General features: G+C 50.4%; 1 protein-coding gene across 1 annotated transcript; it reads left to right on the top strand.

Annotated features, from left to right (window-relative positions):
- The first annotated feature begins 3,155 nt into the window (after window positions 1-3,155).
- On the top strand, window positions 3,156-20,076 carry LOC144137785 (pleckstrin homology domain-containing family A member 8-like). Its single transcript, XM_077669765.1, has 3 exons — window positions 3,156-3,503; window positions 6,256-6,567; window positions 16,164-20,076. The coding sequence occupies exons 1-3, from the start codon at window positions 3,399-3,401 to the stop codon at window positions 17,382-17,384; spliced, it is 1,638 nt and encodes a 545-aa protein (XP_077525891.1). The 5' UTR covers window positions 3,156-3,398; the 3' UTR covers window positions 17,385-20,076.
- Window positions 20,077-20,833: the final 757 nt, after the last annotated feature.

The raw sequence follows: 20,833 nt of genomic DNA, 5'->3' as shown, positions 1-20,833 counted from the left end.
ATAAACATATACAGTAGTTCGCTACGCGGCTTAATGTAAACAACAACCGTAAAATAAGTATACAACAATTACCACGTTTTTTTAAATTCACAATTGTTATAATAATAGAAATATTACGCTCACGAGTTGTGCGGGAATACAAGCCGAAATAATTTAGAAAGCGCCCCTTCTCCAATAAAAGCAGACGACATTGCACGGATCAGCTGCCTGCGACGCCGACGTTCACGAAGCACATAGTACCCGGAAAGAAATAAAAAGGACAGATCCATAAATGCATTTGCGTATGTGCACGCTACTTGGCGCAAGACCACTGCAAAAAAAAAAAAAAATGCCGTGTATCCAGTGCATATTTTTGTAGCGCCTCAAATAGCCTTTGGTGTGCACGCATCTGTGCACGCATCAGAAAATACATGGAATAACCCACGGATATGCATGCTTGAATTTTATGTAGTCATACCAGCAAAATATGAAGCTTTAAAATGAAAACAGAAACGTAAATATTCACGCTACACTGCGACACAACCGTAAACAGATGGACACAAACCAGCCACAATTCGGAGACTCGCATCTACACTTTTATTGAAAGGACTCTCAAATATCTCAAACCTGTACAACTTGTAGTTTGTGTTTGAAAAACGAGTTCAAGTGGGGCTTGTTGCGCAAAATATTTCTGCTGACAAAAATAACTTGCACCAGCACAACTATTCACGCTGGCATGTAGTCATGCCAGCGTAGTCACGCAAAAACATCACGTACAACTCGGTCAGCTTTGAAATTAATCTCCATTATTCAAAATGGTCTTATTTTATCAAGGGCACTCCGAATGCGAGAGGAATCATTCGTGCACAATTAAAGCTCCTGTTGTGCGATCTACCATATCTGTGCCCGTGTCTATGTCGAGCGATAAACAAGGTAAATAAACGTCCAGAGGCTTTCATGAAAGCCTCGTCACGCGCATCTATGTCCAAAATTATTCGTATATTAAGCACGCATTTACAAACCTATGAAAGCACTTCAAAAAGCATTGCGATATTTTTATGAGCCCATCCAACGAACTAATCGTAGTTTCAGCAGTTTGAGGTAGAGTTTACTCAAGCAGTTGGCATTTTCAAATACCTGCCTCTACAAACCTGAATCTTCGGGCTCTTGAAGCCGCTTATCCTTGGTGTCGCAATATACACACAAACCTTTCGCCGCGATTTCGCACACACAACACATCAAATCACTTCCTGACACGTACAAGGCACAGTGGAGCGTATACACGGGAGAAATTCGCTTCTTCAAGCACCATGAAGTCCCGTAGTCGGTCTTCTCCTCACAATAAGCTGTCCGCCAACTGCTTGGTTATGCCAGCAGTTCTAACCCAGCCGTTCTGATCTAAGGCTCAATAAATCAAGTCCACCAAAGCGACGACAGCAACCAATTCCAAGGCGTTGCTGGCGTCGTTGGGACGTTATGCCGTTATTTCATGCTCTTCGGGGGCCGGCGGCCCCACAAAAAATTTTCCACTGGCGGAGCGATCACCCCTCCCTCACACATACATTATCGCTTCCGGGAGGCGATGCACACACAGACGCACACTCCTGCACTCCTCTCGTTCTCTTGGTAACATCACGGGCTTCCGTCTTTTTATTTTTACCTTTTATTTGGGCGGCGCTGGTGGTGTTCAGTGGAAGCCGTTGCGAAATGACAGCGTGAACGCGCGCTGCGCGGAGACAATCCCGCACTTGTATATAACTGTTTTTTGTGTGATGCATCGCTTTCCTGTCGCCTTTATTGCGAACCATATTCTATTTAATAAAGTACCGTTTGGCTGTTCGTATCGCACGGCAACAGAATAGCGGTTATTTCTTCTTTCTCTTCTAATAATCGTACTGCGCGGAATACTATCCTCCGGACGTCGTTTGCTCACGGACTTCAGAAATTATGCCTCCGTTGCCCGCAAGATGGCGCTGAACACAGCACATCAGTGGCGCCACCATACAAGCGCACGAGGCCCATAGTGCATGTCGGCAAACTTTCATGCCTTCACAACGTAAAGTGATGTGACAAAACGCGTTCGAGCGTTCGGCAAGGTTGCCAAATTTGTTTTACCTTACATATGATTACCGGGAATCGTGATGCCTTCTGCCAAAGCCGAAAGCCCTGAAGGCCTAGAATTTGTTTTGGTCTTCCATTTTCGCTGTTGTCGGTTATTAGCAGCTGACTGTTTCTTTTGTTCGAATGCTTCCATGAGAAGCTGACGCCTAGCTTTGACTCTTCGCGCTCCGCACAGGACCGGCTTCGCAAGGAATGAGGTGGCGTCGGCAATGTTCCTCCCGTAGCGGTATCTAAAACTACTCTTTAATTGACACCATGAGCTACCGTATGCGATTTTAAGCCTATTATTATGATAAAAAGTTACCCACACGTCATTCTGGTGCGGACAAGCATCAGACGTTGACCGAGCGCAAGGAAACAGCAGGGAGAGCGATCCTGAGTAAAGCAGACGACAAATGCGAGAATCCCTAAGCTGACGTCACGGAGGCGCGCTTTGCGGCGCCGCCTGTGTTCGCGCTCACCGCCAATAGCGAACACTCTCTCGCGAGGGGCATTGGATTGGATTGGCTTGGATTAAAGTGGATTGTGTTGGATTGTGTTGCGTCATAGCCGCGGCAGACGCACTGGCGCCGGCGCGTCCCCTCACCGTTATGCGCGCTATAAAACGCGGTGTCTGCGCCGCTCCGCTCCATCGTCGTTCCTCCGCTGTCCAACGCTGCAACGTGAACCCCCTATGCGTCGCATCTACACAGGGGTTCCCGCGAGGGGAGGTGGTAATTTTTTGTTCGACGGCCAACAATGCCTTGTTTGCTAAGAAATAAAGCCGGCATTTTGCACAACGCCGGAATTTTGGCGTCATGGAATGCATAATACTTTCGCATTTATAATTCACACAAAAAGGCTCCGCAGACACCATATTACTGACTGACTGCTCTCCCACCTTACTTTTGACGCTGATAAATGGCGATAGAACCAATAGAACCTGATAAACAGGGTGGCCGGCATGGGTGGCCGGTGTCACCGACGTGGCCTCCACACACCGATGCACTGTAATATTTCGCGGCCGCTATGTGAGAAGAACCCCATAACGAAGCCTGGCCTCAATACAAGGGCTATTTTTGTCAGCTACTGAAGACAGAACACGCGCGGCCGTACTAGCAAATCAAGTTTTCTTACTTTTCGCGCGGCGTTCGTGCGAAACTTGCGCATTGGAGACTGGCGAACGAGTGGCCGCTTTCTCCATTGGCTGGCAGTGGCGAGCAACCTGTGGAGCAACATGGCCGACCCCTGAATGCGGATGCGAGTCGCGGCGTTCCGTCGGCGCCGCCTGCAAACTCGCCACCCCTCGTGCGACAGACATGGAGGGCGTTCTCTGGAAATGGACGAACTACTGGAACGGCTGGCAGCCGCGGTGGTTCATTCTGGACAAGGGTATCCTCACCTACTACAAATCCCAGGACGAGGTAGGTGCGAATGGAACAGCGAACGCAACCCTCGGGGTGCTGCTGCGGCAGGCGGTGTCGAACACGGCGCCCTGTCAGCTGTCACATCACGCGGACAGGCCCTGCTGATCCGCTGTTCGGACAGCACGCTTTGATGCGGGGAACGAGGCGCCTGAGTGTCGTCATTTCGGGCCAGCTGCGTGTTCTCAATGCCGCCGCGGTTCTGCTGTTTCGCCTTCCAGTCTGCGGGGACATTTCTGTGGTGGCTTCAGAGTTTTGCGAACTCGTTTCGGCGATTGCCACAGTGCCTAGAAATGACGCTTGCCATTGGCATATGTTCCTGCTCAAGCAGACTATATGCTATTCGTCATTAGCGAGGCCAGCGCCGCGAACAAAAGAAACCGTATAACTCCTGTAAACTGTTTGGTTCGCGAAGGGCAGCGCGACTGTTGTTTATGGGTGATTGTGAAAGCTATCGGTCGCCAAGCGATTGTGAAAACAAGCTGTTCGTCGTCTGGTACTGTCGAACCTCGTTAATGCGAATTCGAAGGGGCGCGAACATTTGTTCCAATTAAGAAAAGATCGAATTAACGAAAGCCATTTCAATGCACATAACTTTGCCGGGACCGCAGCGTCAGTTCGAATAGACCAGAAGTTCGAATTAAGTGAGTTCGACTGTATTTATGTCAGAGAGAGTTCGTTTCCCACTCACCTGCCAAGTTTGAACGTGCCTTCCGTGGACTAGAGACTGCTGTCGGTGGCCAGCTGTGGGTGTCTTTCACGGGTTGTCGAGGCCGTGTTCGTGGGCGAGGGAGGCTCGTTGGCATTTTCGGAGGGGGAAGAAATGCCCCCGCAAAAAATGGTAGCCGAAATGTTGGTTTCAGTTCGAAAATAGCCAAAAATATACAGTGAAACTGCTGATGCTACTGATTCGTCCATTACTGCTGTATGTGTATTTTTTACGCGTGGGCTAAATGACTGTCGACCATCGCAGAATCAGGAGGCATGTTGAGTAGCAAATGTGCATGGCGATTAGATTTTCGTTGCCCCGTGTTCGCAAGCTTTCTCTGCTTGTTTCAGTCCTCCTTCGAGCACAGGCATTAGTTTTCCCCTTGCTGCTGTGCCACTGTGCTGACGGTCACAGCTGGCATCGCCAGTAGTGGGACTGTCCTCGCAACCGGAAGTGGCATCACTTTTGGTCATGGAATCAGTGACACTTCCAGTCGGGACGTTGGACTTTCTGCTGAAACGTTTTATTCACCCTTCACACGAAGCGCACGCTTTTCGAGCCACAGCTCACGCAGCAGCCCCTTGTGTGTGCACAATTCTGTGGCGTTGTGTGGCAGGACGTCGTCAATCACCAGTGCATAGGCAGGGGCAGGTGGGCTACATCATCACTTGCTAGTGCGTGGCCTTATCACTTAGTTCCTCGGCTTAAAGTTAGCTTACGCTGGCGTGCTTTTATTCTTAATCCACCTTTATACGCAGCTGTCCAAAGCTTTTCTGTTCATATTGACTGCGGGGTCGTGAGCAAAATGCGGGAAGGATCCAGCTTCGTTGTGGCCGTTTTGTGTGGAGGGTGGCGTGCAGGCCTCTTTTGCACTTTTTTTTAGCTGACATTGACATGTGGGGCCGATGAAGTAGGCGAGTTTGTTTGAACAAGTTTGAAGCCCACGTACGAGGAAACGTTGGGCAGGTGGAGGACGTGCTGTCACATTTCTTTCCCAGCTCACACGTGCAGGAGAACTCAAAGTTCACAGTTCCAGTGCAGCTTTTGCAAGGCTGTCTTATCAGTGAAGTGCCTGTTTCTTCAAAGTAGTTATGCCTTTTTGATCAAAATTTGCGTTTGTTGGATCAACTGCTACCAGCTCTGATGCTGTGTTAAGCTGGTGACCTCTCTAATTATGTCTGTGTGACATGAGAGTAGAGGCTGCTTTTACTAGCTTTTGCCTGCACCCACAGGCAAACACTGGTTATTTATCTTGTTGACATTCCTGACATTGAACCAAGTAGCCCTTCAGGTGGTATATCTGTGCAACATAAAGAAGTGCTTAAAGTGCACATAAGCAATTGTGAGGTCACCCAAGCACTACTTGTGATGTGGTAGATGTGAAAGTGTTAGGGTGCAGTTGCTGAACGTGTTCTCTCATCGTTGTAGTCATCGTTCCACCTGTGCCTGTCCTTCCTCAACATGCAGATGCGCTCTTGTGCAGCTCTAGCTTTTCCCCCTTTGGGCCATTGGCTGCCCTTTTTGTAGTGAAGCTTGTTCAGCTCAACTCTCGCATTCTCATTACTTGCGCCATCTGTTGGGGCAGTGTTTCTTTTCTTGTACATTTTGTGTTCTTGAAGCACCTCTGGCTGGCATCTTTTATTTTTGCGTTTGCTTTTGACTAGCCTCTCTTCAGTGCTGCTGTTTCTAATTATTATTATTTTCATTATTGTAAAAACCTATCCCGCATGCATTCATAATTGCGAGAGTGCTGATACTCTTGGTTGCGTTCTGCCTATTGTGAGCCCCGGGTATCCTTTTTTTTGTTCAAGAGTGTCGACATGTATGAGCCCTGTTGGCAAGTTTATTGGTTCAGAACAGCCTTGCACATATTTGCTTTGTGTTCAAGTTTTCATTCAACCATGTTTTGTGGGCCGTCTCCCGACCACAGTGCTGGATCGGCAGCCTGCCAAGTTAACTGGTGCTCCTGCATTGAAATGTTGCCCCTCCCTGCGTTCGGCGTGGAAAGGCAGGAGGGGTGTGAGCGTAGTGCCCTCTTGGCAGGTGAACCAGGGCTGCAAGGGTTCGGTGAAGGTGTCGGCGTGCGAGATCGTGGTGCACCCGACGGACAGCCGGCGGCTGGACCTGGTGATCCCTTCGGAGCAGCACTTCTACCTGCGGGCCGCCACCCCGCCCGAGCGGCAGCAGTGGCTGGTGGCCCTGGGCAGCTCCAAGGCAGCCACCGTGGGCCACCACCCGGCACAGCCATCACGCGCCTCGGGGGCGGGAGGCAGTGGCGGAGGGGGCGACCCCGAGGGCGGCCTGCGCGCCAAGAAGGCAGAGCTGCGCCTCTACTGCGACCTCCTCATGCAGCAGGTGGGCACGCCTCGTCTCTGGACCAGTGCAGAGGAAGCCTGGGGTGGCCAGTGCATGTCTCACTTCCTGTGCAGGCAAAGTCCTTGAGCATGTTATTCACACCCGCCTTACTCAATACCTGGACAATCCCAACACCTATCCCCCCACCATGCTTGGCTTCCGCTCACAGCTATCAGTCCAAGACGTCCACCTACAACTCGTTCCTGACATCATTACCCCTCCCTCCCTCCCGAATGGACACAGCCGCCATTCTAGCTCTTGATCTTCAAAAAAGCTTTCGACCAAGTCTTCCATGCAGCTATCCTGAGCAACCTTAAAGCACTGAAAGTAAGCCACAGGACCTATAATTACATCCGCTCCTTTTTAACCAACCGTATCGCGAAGCTTCATCTGGGAGATGTCACCTTTTCACCAATAAAAATGTCATCCATAGGAACCCCTCAAGGAGCAGTGGTGTCGCCCTTGCTCTTCAACATAGCCCTCCTCCAACTCCCACAGCAGCTTTCTCAAATACCCTACCTTCGACACAGTTTGTACGCGGGTGACATTACCCTTTGGACTTCTGGAGGAAACGATGCCCAGATTGAAGAAGCACTTCAAACCGGTGCAAACTTGGTCCTCGCTGCCGCGACTCAAGCAGGGCTCACTTGTTCCACAGCGAAATCCAAGCTACTAATTCTCCCCCCGCCTCGCGGTATACCCCCCAGCCCTCCTACTGTCACTATAACTCTCGGCCAGAGCAAAATTCCTACGGTGTATAGTGCCCAGGATAAAGGTACTAGGGCTCTCTATGCAACAAAATTGCGCGAACTCTCAATATCTCACTCAACTAAATCACTCAAACCATTAGACTTCTCCGACGCATCACTCCCCGGAATCAAAGCCTCAAGGAGGCAGAACGCTTATGCTTCATTCAAGCTTTCATTATCAGTCGCCTCACCGTCTCCCTCCCGTACCTCAATCCCACCCGTGCAGAACTTGACCAAGTAAACCGCCTGTTGCGTGAAGTCTACCGAGTCGCCCTGCAGGTACCTCACAACACTTCCACTGCCAAACTAGAACAACTTGGTATCCACAATACCGCTGAGGAACTTATTGAAGCCCATCTAATGAATCAATACTCCCGTCTAGCATCAACTGCTGATTCCGCATTCCCATCTCCACTAATTCTGCCCACCCAATTCCCCCTACCATTCGACACAATGTGCTAACCCGGCCACTACCTCGCAACATGCACCCCGCAAACCACATCGCTCGAAGGGAACAACGTGCTCGTTACCTGGCAGAAAAATGCCCTATCAAACCGACAACCCGCTATGTGGACGCCGCTAGCTGCCGAAACCACACAGCCTATGCCAACGTTACTAGATAGGTTCAGTTGTAAAACTCTCCCCATGCGGCGTGCATCGCCGGCGTCTCCGTTTCTCGGCGTGCCGCGAGAGGGCGGGACCGCCGCATTTTGCTCTACCCGGCCGCTGCTCGTCGCGTGCAACGGCGCCTCTCCCAACGCCTCTTCGGCCTTCTCATGACGTTAGCGCGCGATAATATTAAAGACTACCCGCTACCCGCCAAGTTGTCCGCGTCCACACTACATCTAGGCCGGAGTACTTTCCAGTAGCTGCTCAGGATCGCTAATGTGGGGCGTAAAAGCCGTTCGTTACGGCTCATTGCTTTGCTTTCTTCAACAGGTCAGCCGAAGCGCATCGTAGTTTGCGCGCGCTTGCGTCGGCTGCTCGCTGGCAGTCAACCACGAGCGTGAACAGTCTGCAGCGAGCTGGTAGCATAGAATAAGCCTCCGTTAAAGCTTCGTTTGATTGACTCTTCCGAATTTTATAAAAAATCATGAAACCGCTCATTTTGTTTCCAGCCAAAGACGCAAGGTCAGCATTGGAGCTACGTCACTTAGTGGCTCTAGTAATTCAGGCCACTCGAAGACGAAACTTCCTAATTTTCTCGACGTCCTTTTTAGAACACCGTATTTACTCGTGTAATCCTCGCACTCGCATAATCCTCGCACCCCTAATGTGAGCCACCAAAACTTGGATTTTTTGGTTCCTCGCATAATCCTCGCACCCCCAACTTTGCAGCGGCGAAAGTTGCCCGCTCGCGAAACCCGCATGGTGCACGCTCTCTCCAACGCGCGCCCTCCCCCGCCGCCTCTCCGTTCGGCGGAGAGCGCTGTGTATCCAAGGCCACCCAGGCGCCCTGACAACCTGCATGGCTACTCCCTAACAGGCGCCCTAACACGCTACTCACACTGTCCTTGAGCCGGTTTCGCGTGTGCACAACTAGACAGCGTTCGCGCAGCCCGCTGTCGTGTCGTCGTGTCGCCGTCGCGGTCCTGTCGTTGAGCAGCAGCAGTCAGCGAGTCACTCGCGTCAGTGGTGGATATCTCGCTGCCATTTTGAGAAATTTTTGATCTCTTTGTTTTGTGCTTTGTGCCGCTTCGCCATGGGGAAGAACGCCAGCTACACTGCCGCTTTCAATTTGAAAGCGATAGAGTACGCGATCGAACACGGCAACCGCGCCGCAGGCAGGCACTTTGGCATCACCGACTTCAACGTGCGTTACTGGAATAAAGCATGCACATGACGACGACGAGATAGGGCGCGCGCCAGAAAGCAAAGGCGGCAATTTCATGATAGCTGATCGACGGGAGACTGTTTACGTTGTAAATAATAAAATAAAAAGAAATAGCTGCTGTTGGCAACACTGAGCTTACATATACAAAAAAACAACCGCTACATTTAGCGGGACTGGCAGAAGGCAAATTGGCAACACTGTGCACCAGATTTTTTTCCCCGCATAATTCTCGCACCCCTATCTTCGCATTGACTTTTCCGAAAAAAAAGTGCGAGGATTATGCGAGTAAATACGGTAGTATCTTTTCCATGTTTTGCCCTGACAACAGTTAGCTTTACCAAACGTCACTAAGAAGCGACATTTCTGCAAAAGGCGAAATATCTCTAACTGAAAGAATTATTTAGTCAATTAACTGACGAAGTTAAACCAGCTTACATGTCAATAAGCATAAAGTTCTTTTCAGCAATTCATTGGTTTTCACAGTACACATTTTACGGCAGACACAAAGTAGAAAAATATATCCGTTTTTTTTATTTACAATCAACTCCACATCTTTTTTGCTTAACGTGAACATGTCTACAATACACCAAAGCACGTTAAGAGAAACAAAGTAATGAATAGAAACATGCAAGCATTTTTATTTAGAAATCAACTCCACATCTTTTTTGCTTACGGTGAATATGGCTACAAAATACCAAAGCATGTTAACAGAAAAAAGTAATGAATAGATACATGTACGCAAGGTTTTTTTTTTTTTTTTCATTTACAACAAACTCCAACTTTGCCAGCGTGCTTACAGTAGCTTAGCGCGTTTGCGCGCCGACTTAACCTGCACATTCAAGGGACGTTCTCACTGAAGGAATCTGGAATAGAAATGCATGCGCGTCACCAAATACGATTTGATGACGCGCGCAGAGAATTCCTCAGAGTGAACGTCATTTTGTGTACTTGCCATTTGTCGATGTCCTGTACGTGAAAATGGCAGTCGTACACTTTGGACTTTGTCGAAAGCTCCTTATCCGCACGCGGGATGGCCTTATGCCATTGCGAGCGAAGCGTCGCATCTTTGGGAGCCAAAAAGAAGTGCCTGTCCGTGTTGCTCTTAATTGTTGCTGCTGGTACACCCGGGAACGAAGCAGGTCGGCATTGTCTGCCTCAGCCTCACATGCAGAGGCCCACATCAATGGAATACAGTCGCTGGCAAATCACTAAACGCGCCACTCGCACGGCATCGCGCATTCAACACTACGGAGAACGACCGCGCGAACAAGAAACGCTGGAGACCGGGGCACTGAATGCGCCGGCTACTGCGAGTACTGCTCTTCGGTAAAAAAAGGACGCGGAAGAACCACACAAGGGGCGAAAAAAATGTCATTGTGTCTGCTGTTTATTGTAGCTATTTGCTTCCGAGAATGTAAATAATTACCAGATGTGTGCGCCCACCCACGCGCCCGCGCACGCACGAGAAAAGTATGCGCCGAGCGCTGAACTAGGAACGCAAAGGGAGAAGCATAAGTGAAACCGCCTGCGAGCGCCCCGTCTACCGAGCCGGTTGCGACTGCAGCGCCACAGAGAGAAGGATCGGTGGTGGTTCCGGGCAGCGCCACCCAGTTTTACAACTGAATATAATCTAGTAACGTTGGCGTATGCCTTGGCGGTCATCAACAGTCCTAACTCCCCCCACTCACATCTCTCACCATCTGCACCCACTTCCCTACTGAGGCAGAGGAGGCGGCAATAGCGCTAGCCCTTTCTCAGCCCTACCCCAAAAGTCATCTTGTCCGATTCTCAGTCTGCTATATGGAACTTTGCCCGAGGGCGCATATCAGCCAAAGCCCTCAAAATTCTGCGCAATCCCCCCAAAACGCCTGTGGCGCTCGTGTGGACACCTGGCCACACTGGCTGAGGGGGCAACGAGGCGGCCCATACAGCAGCTCGAGGTCTTGCTGTCCGAGCAGGCCCTTCTGCTGCCCCTAATCACGGAGTGCAATCCACTTGAGATAGCCTTATTACGTGCGCGGCTGTCACACGCACCACCGCCTCCTCAGCCAGAAATACCCCCCCGCCCACTCCTCACTTTTGCAAAGGAAGATCGCTTGTGGCAGCTCCTTCAAACTAATACCCTTCCATGCCGCGCCCACCTTTATCGCATATGAAATCATCGTACTAGCGAACACTAAACAGCGACAAAGGAAAAGAGGTTTAGTGGTCGCTAGTACGATGATTTCCTTAGTCAGTAACCAACTTGCCCAACTTACTGCCTTAGTTTATCGCATATACCCCGATCAGTACCCATCACGCCTATGCCCCCACTGCGGAGATGTCGATACCATCTGCCACTCTATGTGGGCGTGCCCTCGAAAACCCTTACCCCTAATCCCCTCTGGTGATCAATGAGAGGCGGCCTTGGGCGGCTCTGGGTCCAGAAAGCCCTGGGGCTGCCCAACGGTCACCACCCGCCCCCACATGGCATGCTGCAGTAGAGTTTATTCCTCCTCCTCCTCTCGGAGGCTCAACGACAGGGGTTGAGTGGCTTTTTGCCTTGGCTGAAGGGCGACACTATTCAAAGCTGTTTCAGCTTGTATTTGACTGGAAATGATACTTTGTTCAGAAGTCAATAATTACAGCTCTTCTCTGTTCTCCTTGTTTTCCACTGAGAAAAATGAGTCATCTACTCTGCCAGTCACCAGTGACAAAGGGGTGGCCGTCAGCGGAGAGAACGAGATGAAGGCTTGATGCCTAAACAGAACCAAGGGAAGGATTTAATTTCACAAGGCGAGGTATTGTACAAGTACGAAAGCACAAACACATGCAAGAGGCAATGCAGAAAAATACGAATGCGAGCAAGAAGAACGTTAAATAAAGAAATGTTATAAACCGAAAAAGTTCACAGAACCGATGGAATGTGGTGTGTATGCAAGACACTAAAGGCCCACAATATTCGTCGACTGGGTGCACCACTGTCCCGAAAAGGGAAGGGGCCACCTTTGGGTGCTTCCTCGGAAGCAGGGTCATTTCATGGCCAAATAGGCAATGCAGAACCCGGGAGTGCAGATTGGAGTTATTTTTGACACAGGTTGTTAGTGACCACACATGACCTACAGCAAAAGCCAATCAGACTACTGGCCCCAGCACGACGTACAAAGGAGGAAAGAACAGCCAAATGAAATGTTTGCATCCTTCCCCTCCACGTAGCACCTTCTGCGTCCCTTGGCATGGTCAAAGCTAGCAGCTGTTCTTGAAAACACTTCGAAATTTGTAGCACCGTGCGAGGTTTTTTTTTTTTTTTGTTATTTACTTTGCTGTGGCGATCCGTTAAAAAGAGATATATCTACTGACAATTGGACATCTTTCATGGTTGTTTAGTCACGTGGGCGGCCGAATGTTTCTGGCTGTTGAGTCAGTGTCGGCCCAGAACACTCTGCACCTTCCTCCATGGATGGGCAGAAAACAAGGAACAATTTTGGGCGCTGTAGGTTGAGTTTGTGACAAAGGTGCTGCTGCCTAGGGAAAACCAGCAGTAGAAACTGCCGGTACATTTTCCCAGCATGGTGGCTAATGGCCAGTCACGTTGTTTGGCTAATTGAACCAGAAACCTGAGAGCTTTGACACTGCCATGCAAATACAAACTCTGGCAATGAAAAGTAGCTGTACCTCTCAAAGTCGTTCCTACAACTCTTGTGATGGCACTTGCGACTATGTGTGAAACATTGGACCAAATTTAAACTGAAAAAAATCGTGCCAGCAGTAGTACTACCAAAAACTGCTTAACTCTTTCGCTACCGCCGGAAAATTGACTAATTTTAGGAGTCCAAGAACACATTTTTTTTCCTGCTAAAAAATTGGTTAGGCACTAATTGCAGGAACACAAAATGCAGATTATTTAACGGCCTTTCCAATAACACCAGTTTTTTAAAGGTTTTTATATATCATAGTTGTAAAAAAAATACCAAAATCAAAATTTTTGTCAAGTTGTCGAAAAAAATGATAAAAAGGAAGTTGTGTATACCAAACCACCGGTAGTAGAAAAAAATTAGAATATACATTTTGTAGGAAAACATTTCAAAAACACGCCCTAGAAAAAATGTCGACTTGCGCGGAACAGTTTCTCAGGTATAAAAAAAAATGTTAGCATGCACCGTGCTCGTGTCATGCGGTGAAGCCCAACCTCCAATTCAAAATGTGCAATTTCGGGTGGTTTCCTCGAATAAATCTGGCGGTTTGTCATTATCAGAGGCACCAATTTGCCCCACATAACGTAAGAACATCTTGTCAATGGCTGACATTGCATTTACAGCGAGCACAATATTTGGGACAAGCAAGCGATGCGGAAAAAAACATGCATGAAGTTGGAAACGGAACGCCGTGGCTGATGCTTGTTGTCGTTCACGGTCAGTTATCTCTCAAAACATAAAGCTGAGCTTTATTATCATCTTCTTTCTCGCAATTGTAGCCTTGCTCGCAAAAATGAGGTACGATGAGCTAGAATTGTGCCCTGCGATCTTTGGCCGAGTAGCAGTTGCGCGATAGAAAAGATCAGCACAACGAGCCTCCTCTATTGCAGTGCCACCTAACAGTTTTTAAATGAAACAGTACAAAACTTATCGGAGACTCCGTCCGAATAGATTCAACTAAGCAGCAACATCAGACACCCGGATATACCCTCGCATGGAAACGAAACTGGAAGGCGAACAGCTGGAAGTGTAAGGCCGGTTTGAAGCGCCATCCTCGGCGGAACAGATATCTAGCGACTGGGTGTGATCTTTTGACTTGCATCTGAAGTTCTTATCGCAGAAACCGGGTTAGGGTAGGGGGAAATCAGGAGCGGCGTGCTTTGTTCGAGGATCAGTCGCGGACGCTCCAGGCACCATGGCAGGTAGCCTTGAAGTTAGGTAACTGCGTAGTAGTGCCACATATGAATTTCGCAATGCAGAAATGAAATGGAAACTGTTGTAAACTGTTCGCGAATGGTCCTGGGGTAAGTAGAACTACCACAGAACTTGGAACAACGTGCGCAAAGGCAATAAAACTGCCTAAAATCATAAAGTAGCTTAGCAACCAGGCACTGCTTGACATTTTCAGCCGATTTCTGGGATCATTACTGTCAGAGTGCGAACCTGACGATTGAAAATCATTTGCTGGTTCACCATTCACGCCCTGATAGCAAAAAACAATGCTGGTGCAGAGTAATTATGAGTGGCACGCATTCTTCGCTGGTAGCAGTGACGCGTGATGACCACGTCCGTTTTCCACACCCTGGTGATTCAAACGCGTGTCAAAAACCACGTTTTCGTTGCAAAAATGAAAACAAAACTGATTTTGAAAGGCCTTTTTCTGATCTAACTCCAAACAGCTTTACTTGTTCGAGCAACGCCTGGAACTCTATGAAAACGCGCTCCCAAAAGTATCGATCAAATTGATCGATTTTGATAGGCGCGCTAGCGAAAGAGTTAATAATCTTTAAGAGCTAAAGTTCCTGCCTTATTGGAACATGCGTGCTCAGCTGGAGTTCCCGAATACACTTATGTTACAGTTACAAGTACATACCTGCTTTAATGTTTGTTTTAGGAAAATGCTTAGACAAGCTCCACCAATCCCATCACCATTCACAATTTTCATTACCACAAATAGTAGTGTGGGAAAGCATACTAGCAACTGTTTTCATGCTTTTGGTATTGTCCGCAGTAATAAGCGACAGCTGCTGCCACGAGTGGTGTATTTGTATTCACAGTGCTGTACTTTACCGTTTCAGGTCAACTCACTTCTACACTTTAATGTTGCTTCAAGCCAGCTGTGTGCGACATGGTCCGTTTCCACCACAAACTCCACTTTACAGTTGTAACAATCCAATTTGCTCAGAACACATTGCAAGGTCTCGGGGCACTAAGTAATCCACAGGACATGTTAATTAAGTGGTGAAATAAGGAGCACAGTTAATTTTGATCAGAAAAACTCAGCCAACAGGCTTGTTTACAGAACACCTCCGCTCCAGTTCCTTCCCGAAATGTTTTCCCTGCGGCTGGCACATTGTCTGTTACCCAATTGCCTTTGAACAGCAGTGCACGACAATAAGTGGCTTGTTGTCGGAACGGCATATGAAAAGCCATGCATAGTTGGCATGGTGGGTGGAAAAGGGAAACCACTAAGAAAGGCTGGCCTACCGCAGCAGAGTGCATTTATTGTGCAGCTAATGTAAGTGAAGAAATTGATGTCGGTGATCTAAGCTTTATCCTCGGTATTCAATTGCGTGGAATGCATGCAGGCAACCAAGTGTGCGCCGCCATATCTGTGGCCAAGCGTCTGTGGCTAGGCGACGTTGTGCGCGCGGCCCGCAGATCAGGCACCCCTCTTCTCCTCCGTGCAACCGTGTGAGTGCGCCCGTGGCCTCCGCGATTTGCTGCCGGCGGCGCGCCGGCGTGCCACTGGCAGCAAATCGCGGAGGCCACGGTGCGCCGTCACTCGTTACGTCGGGCTCCGCGGGATGGTGGCACTTGTCCAGCTAAGCACGACTGTGAAACATGACTGTGTTTCACGTTACGAACTCTTCGCCGAACACAAAGTATTGCGTCGAGTTCACTGTGAGTGCGATTAATAACATCTCTGTTGGCGCCACAGTTTAGAATCGGATTGGAACGGAGCAGATGACGCATGCCTGTGTCATTTTTTTTCTTCGGCGTGCGGCCACAGTGGCCCAGGCTGCGCCGTATCCGTGGCGCATCGGCCATGTCTGTGGCCGTTTCCAGTGTTGCCAAGCGAAGAAATTGACCGCTAAACTTTTCAACGAATACCACCTATAGCACTCTCAAGGTGAAAAGAAAAAGGGACAGAGAATGAGTAACAGACTTCTGCCGGTATGGGAAAGAAGCGTGCATTTTTTTGTGTATTTCTGCGTGTTTAGCTCATTTTTGACGGTGCGTAGCTATGATATTTTTCAGTGCTCTGAAATTCCCCTGTCCTACATCCTGGCTGTTCATAAACCGGTGGTGTGCTCTGTGTGCCTGGTCCCTGTGCAGGTGCACACCATCAAGATGTCGGCTGGTGGCAGCAGTGAGGAGGAGGCTGCCAAGGCCAGCGAGGCGGCCGACCTGCTGCGCGCCACGTGCGACACCTTCATTGGCACCCTGGAGGAGTGCATGCGCATGGCCGACGCCAACTTCACCTACGAGCTGCCCCACCAGGAGGTGCGCGACTCCGCCCTGCCCCACGAGGCCCCGCCCCCCGTGGCGCCCGTGGTGCCCAAGTCGCTGCAGAGCGCCCACCCCTCGTCCCGGCGCAGGCGCAAGTCCAACCCGGTTGCGGCCTCTGCTGCAGCGGCGGTGGACGGCGGGGCCAGGCGGGCTCTACGGCCCGACCTGAGCCTCGAGGCGCACCTGGGCAGTGCCGGGTCGTCGCCCGCAGCAGGCGCAACTTCCTCCGATGCCCCGCCTGGCGCTGGCCAGCTGGCGCAGGCTGCCAGCGTGTCGTCGCCGCCTGGAGACGCAGAAGCGGCTGACAGCTGTGCAGAGTCCGTTTCAAACGAGCCCGTAGCGAGTGCGCCAAAGCACCCTAGTCCAGCAGTGGCCAACGGCAGTCTCGTCACTTCGAGCCATCGACCGCGCACTTTCTTCTCCGCCATGGAGCACAGCTTCACCGACCTTGCATCCAGCGCCAGCAACAACATTCCAACGGAGCAGTTCCTCCAGAGTTGCCGCTCCATCCTGGCCGTGTTCGACGTGCTCAACTCGACGGCCTTTGTGCCCGTGAAGATGGACATCCAGGGCAACATCGGCAAGCTGCAGGCCCGGCTCGACTCGGATCCGGCACGCTTTGCGGCACTCCTCGACATGGTCCAGCAGGAGGTGGACGCGGGCTCGTGCAGTGCCCGCAACTCGGCCACGGATGCGCTCCTCTGGCTCGCCCGGGCGCTCGCCTTCATCCACGCCTTCCTGGAGCAAATCCACGCGGGCAACACCGTCCTGTCGGACTGCGCGTCGGCGGCCTACAATGTGACGCTCAAGTGCCACCACGGCTGGGTGGTGCGGAGCATATTTGCCGTGGCGCTGCGTGCCATGCCGGAGCTGGAGCTGTTCATCGAGGCCATGGCTCCGTCTCCGAAGGACGCCGAGCACCCAGAGTACCGCACGCAGCTGTTTGCCGACTGCGGGCACTACTTGGCCGCCCTGCGGGACGTCCTGGATGCGGTGAACAACTTTTACATTGAGAACGACCTGGAGCCACCCGTGCAGAGGCTGTGATGATGTGTGCGCCACGAGTGCGAGCTGCGGGGCTTCCGCTCTGTGGCGACCAGTGGTAGTGGCACGGTTTTTCTCGTGCCTGCCAGCGTGGGAGAATATTCTGGTCACTTGCAGTAGAAACACATTCCCAGATGCTAGGGCTAGTCTGCTTTAGTTTCCTTCTGGTTATCGTTTGGTCTTGCCGTACTATCTACCCACTCAGTGTGGACTTACTGCCCCAGTGGTCCAAAGGGCAAGCTTCGAAATGATGGCCAGCAGTGATGCGTTTGGCATTTTCTACAACTCTTGCTCTTTACTCTGTGTGTGGCTTTTCTTATTTATATCTTCCTGGGGACAGGGGAGGGGGCTACTAGATGGAAACATTCTGCTGGCCATGAACAAACGAGTGGCTCGTATTTAGTTCTTCAATACACTCAGTTTTACAAGTTCTCTCTTGTTCCTATTCAAAGCATCGTGTCAGTTGTGAGGGTTGTGTTCTGCCAGAGGTATTCTTGTGCTTGTTCAAAGAGGGTGTTGGGCCTTTTAAATTCTTCTGCTGTTCTGAAATGGAGTGACCTTTGCTTTCGTTTGCATGTGCAGATGATGCCGCTCCATTTTATGTAGAGTCATCTGCAGTCACAAGATAGGCACTCCTGATGCCCCTCATGAAAGCCAAAATAATCAGTTTGGTTTTGACATGGACAGCTAAATTTGGTACTGGGTGATTTTGGCAACATTTGCGAGGAGGCAGCCTGCTTGGTCAGGTCGCTAGCTGCTGTGAAGTGCTTCTTTGGGAATTTGAACCTAATCATCGTTCTTCTTTGTTTCCGGACACAGCAGTATATTTGCAACTGTTTTTGTTGCAGCATATCTGTTGTATATCAATTAAAACGGCAAGGGGGCAACATTATTCGTATTCTTGCCCTTGCAAAAGCAGCATTGCTTATTATATCAGGTTTGCAAGAGGTGCTTTGACATAGCCAAGCGTGGCGGATACGCCCAATAAATTTTGCGTCGCTTCTTTGGGACAGTGGACAGGCGTAGCTGGCCACCACATGAGGGCTGGCACCCTCTGTGCACTGGCACCCTGGACAGCCGCTCTTTGCCGGTGCTCCCTCGCACGCAGCCAAGGAACTGGAGGACAGAGCGCGCGTGACCCAAGCTTCACAGCTTCACTCGGCATGGGCCAACTGAAAGGGTCGCTGTAGCTAATGCCGATGACCAGCTTACGCTGTCACAGCTCTGTATGTATCCCAATATGTTGACCTGCTCTGTGGTGGAGTAAATAAAGGGGGGCCTCGTTTGTTCAGTGTTGGCAGCTGTGATTTGGTACCAAATGCTCCATTGGCGCCCACACGTTCTCTTTTGTGTTTATTTTCTCCCACTGTTGAGATGTCTGTGGCATGATTCCGAGTGGTGAAAATTCAGCACGGCCTGGTGCTGGCAGGCTGCTAGCTCTGCATGGAAAGGGGAGTGGGAACACTCACTGGCATGCAGCAGAGGCTGGTAATGGCTGCATGCAGGACTGTTTGTCATGCTGTTGGTGGCGTCTTCCTTGCTATGCACCAGTGATGATTGCCTGTAGCTTAGGCAAAGTTTCCGCAAATGCAGCGTCACCCTGAGCAAATGCACATTGCGGTGGCTGCCTGGAGTGACAACAGTACTTGTCTCGATGCGTGGGTCACCACTTTTGTCCATGCATTCTTGCCGGTAGAAAGGCATCTGAACAAAGGAGAAGCTCCCGGTGAATGGCCACCACTCGAATGTTGCCAGCTGCCGAGTGTAGTTGTTGGATGCTGCCAACCCGTGCGCTAGCTATGGGCACTGGTTCCATGCGGGGCCCCTGACAGTGTTGGGGTGCTTCATGGCGGCTGTAATTGGCCTATCTCTGTGCGTGTCGCTTCTGTTGTGTTCGCAGCCCTGCGACTCTTCGCTCTGACGTAAAGCGTCCTGCCTGTCTTGTGTGCACCAGTGGTCGCCACTGAAGTGAATCACTCAGCCTCTGAGCAGCTCGTGTTGTGTGCACTTCTCTGCCAAAACGGCTGCTGCGTTTCGGGCAGTGGTTCTTTGGGTGCCGTGTCATTGCGTTTGTCCGCTCGTTTGTTCTTTACAACGCCATCGCTGTTTTTTACTTGGTGAGCTTGTGCTTGCGGGAGTGCCGTTTTGGCTCGAATACATTGTTGACCCCGTGGAGGGGATCATTCCCCCTGCTGCCATTGTGCTGCCAGAACAGTGTGGCAGCTGGGTCTCTAGGATGCACTGTCTGTCTCGCAAAACACCTTGCGGGAAAAAGTGGTTGTGCGCACTGTTCCTGCAGGAGTAGTATACACTCGCAGCTACGAGGCTACCCCGACTGGCCTGACGTGTCTTTCATTTGCGTTTGACGACTGCCTCTAGCTTGGCTGCAAGGTCCAGGCATGCTTCTGTGAAGGTGCCTGACCACTGTCCAGTGGGAAGTGCCCGGTGAAGCGCCACCGGTGAGTTTGTTTTCCTAACTTATTGTGCAGACAATTCCAATGGCACGCTCCACTTGCATGACACAGATCTGTGGAAGGCTGTTCTGTATGATAAGATACGCGCATGTACATATGTACAAGTTTTAGCAGTGCTTTTAGTTTTTGTTTCATTGCACGATCAAATGATGTCTGGTCATGTGTGATGGCTTCTGCTGCGCAAGCTGTCATGTGTCAAATAAAGGTTTCACAGCTACAAATATTCGCTCCCTTTCATTATGTGTGGGGTCAAAGAAGTTGGCCGCATTTTCTGCCTGACCTGTGGCATTAGTTATATTGAATGTTCCCGGAAGCTTGAGGTAGCTGTGTTATCAAAAGATGTTTTACTTTTTACACAATTGGATGGAAAACCTGTGTTCCAAAAGAAGTTCCATAGCTTTCAGGCAACTGTTGTTGCATTCGGTTGAGGCCCATTATTGTGGCTTACTGGATTGAATGGTGTGTATGTCTGGCGCCCACGTTTGCCAGTGCAATCTTGAGAGGGCGAGACGCTAGCTCTGGATACACACCGAGCGACGCCAAAATAGGCGGTACAGGCAACGTGCTGTCATTTCAGGTTTGAGAGGCCGTAGCCAAGTTGGGAACGTGGTCAGACAGACAGGCGCGCTGGGTACTCCAGATGCACCAGCGAACACAGCTGTCGGGAGTGGCAAGAACGAAGGGTCTCTGCGGCTCTACTGCAACACTACCACCTTGAACAAGGCTGGTAAGGCTGAATGCCCTGGTGCTTCGAAGGGAAAGCCTCTGATCACCATCATAGTCATCAACTTTGCTAGCCACTGTAGCTTCCCTTCACTTGAACAGGCGACTGATGGCACCAAGAGTGGTGGTGGATCCGAAGCTGAATGGAAAGAGGCACCGGTTGGGAGCACCAGCACACTGCAGTCCCCGAGTCGACGGCCTGGGGGCCCTGGTGGCGAAACATGCCGGTCAATTGGGTTCATCTAATTAGCTGTG

The sequence above is a fragment of the Haemaphysalis longicornis genome, unplaced genomic scaffold, assembly GCF_048455015.1.
Source record: "Haemaphysalis longicornis isolate Haplotype H1 unplaced genomic scaffold, Haemaphysalis longicornis Haplotype H1 scaffold_5, whole genome shotgun sequence".
In the NCBI taxonomy this organism is placed as follows: Eukaryota; Metazoa; Arthropoda; class Arachnida; order Ixodida; family Ixodidae; genus Haemaphysalis; species Haemaphysalis longicornis.
This window is presented reverse-complemented; position numbering and strand designations above follow the sequence as displayed.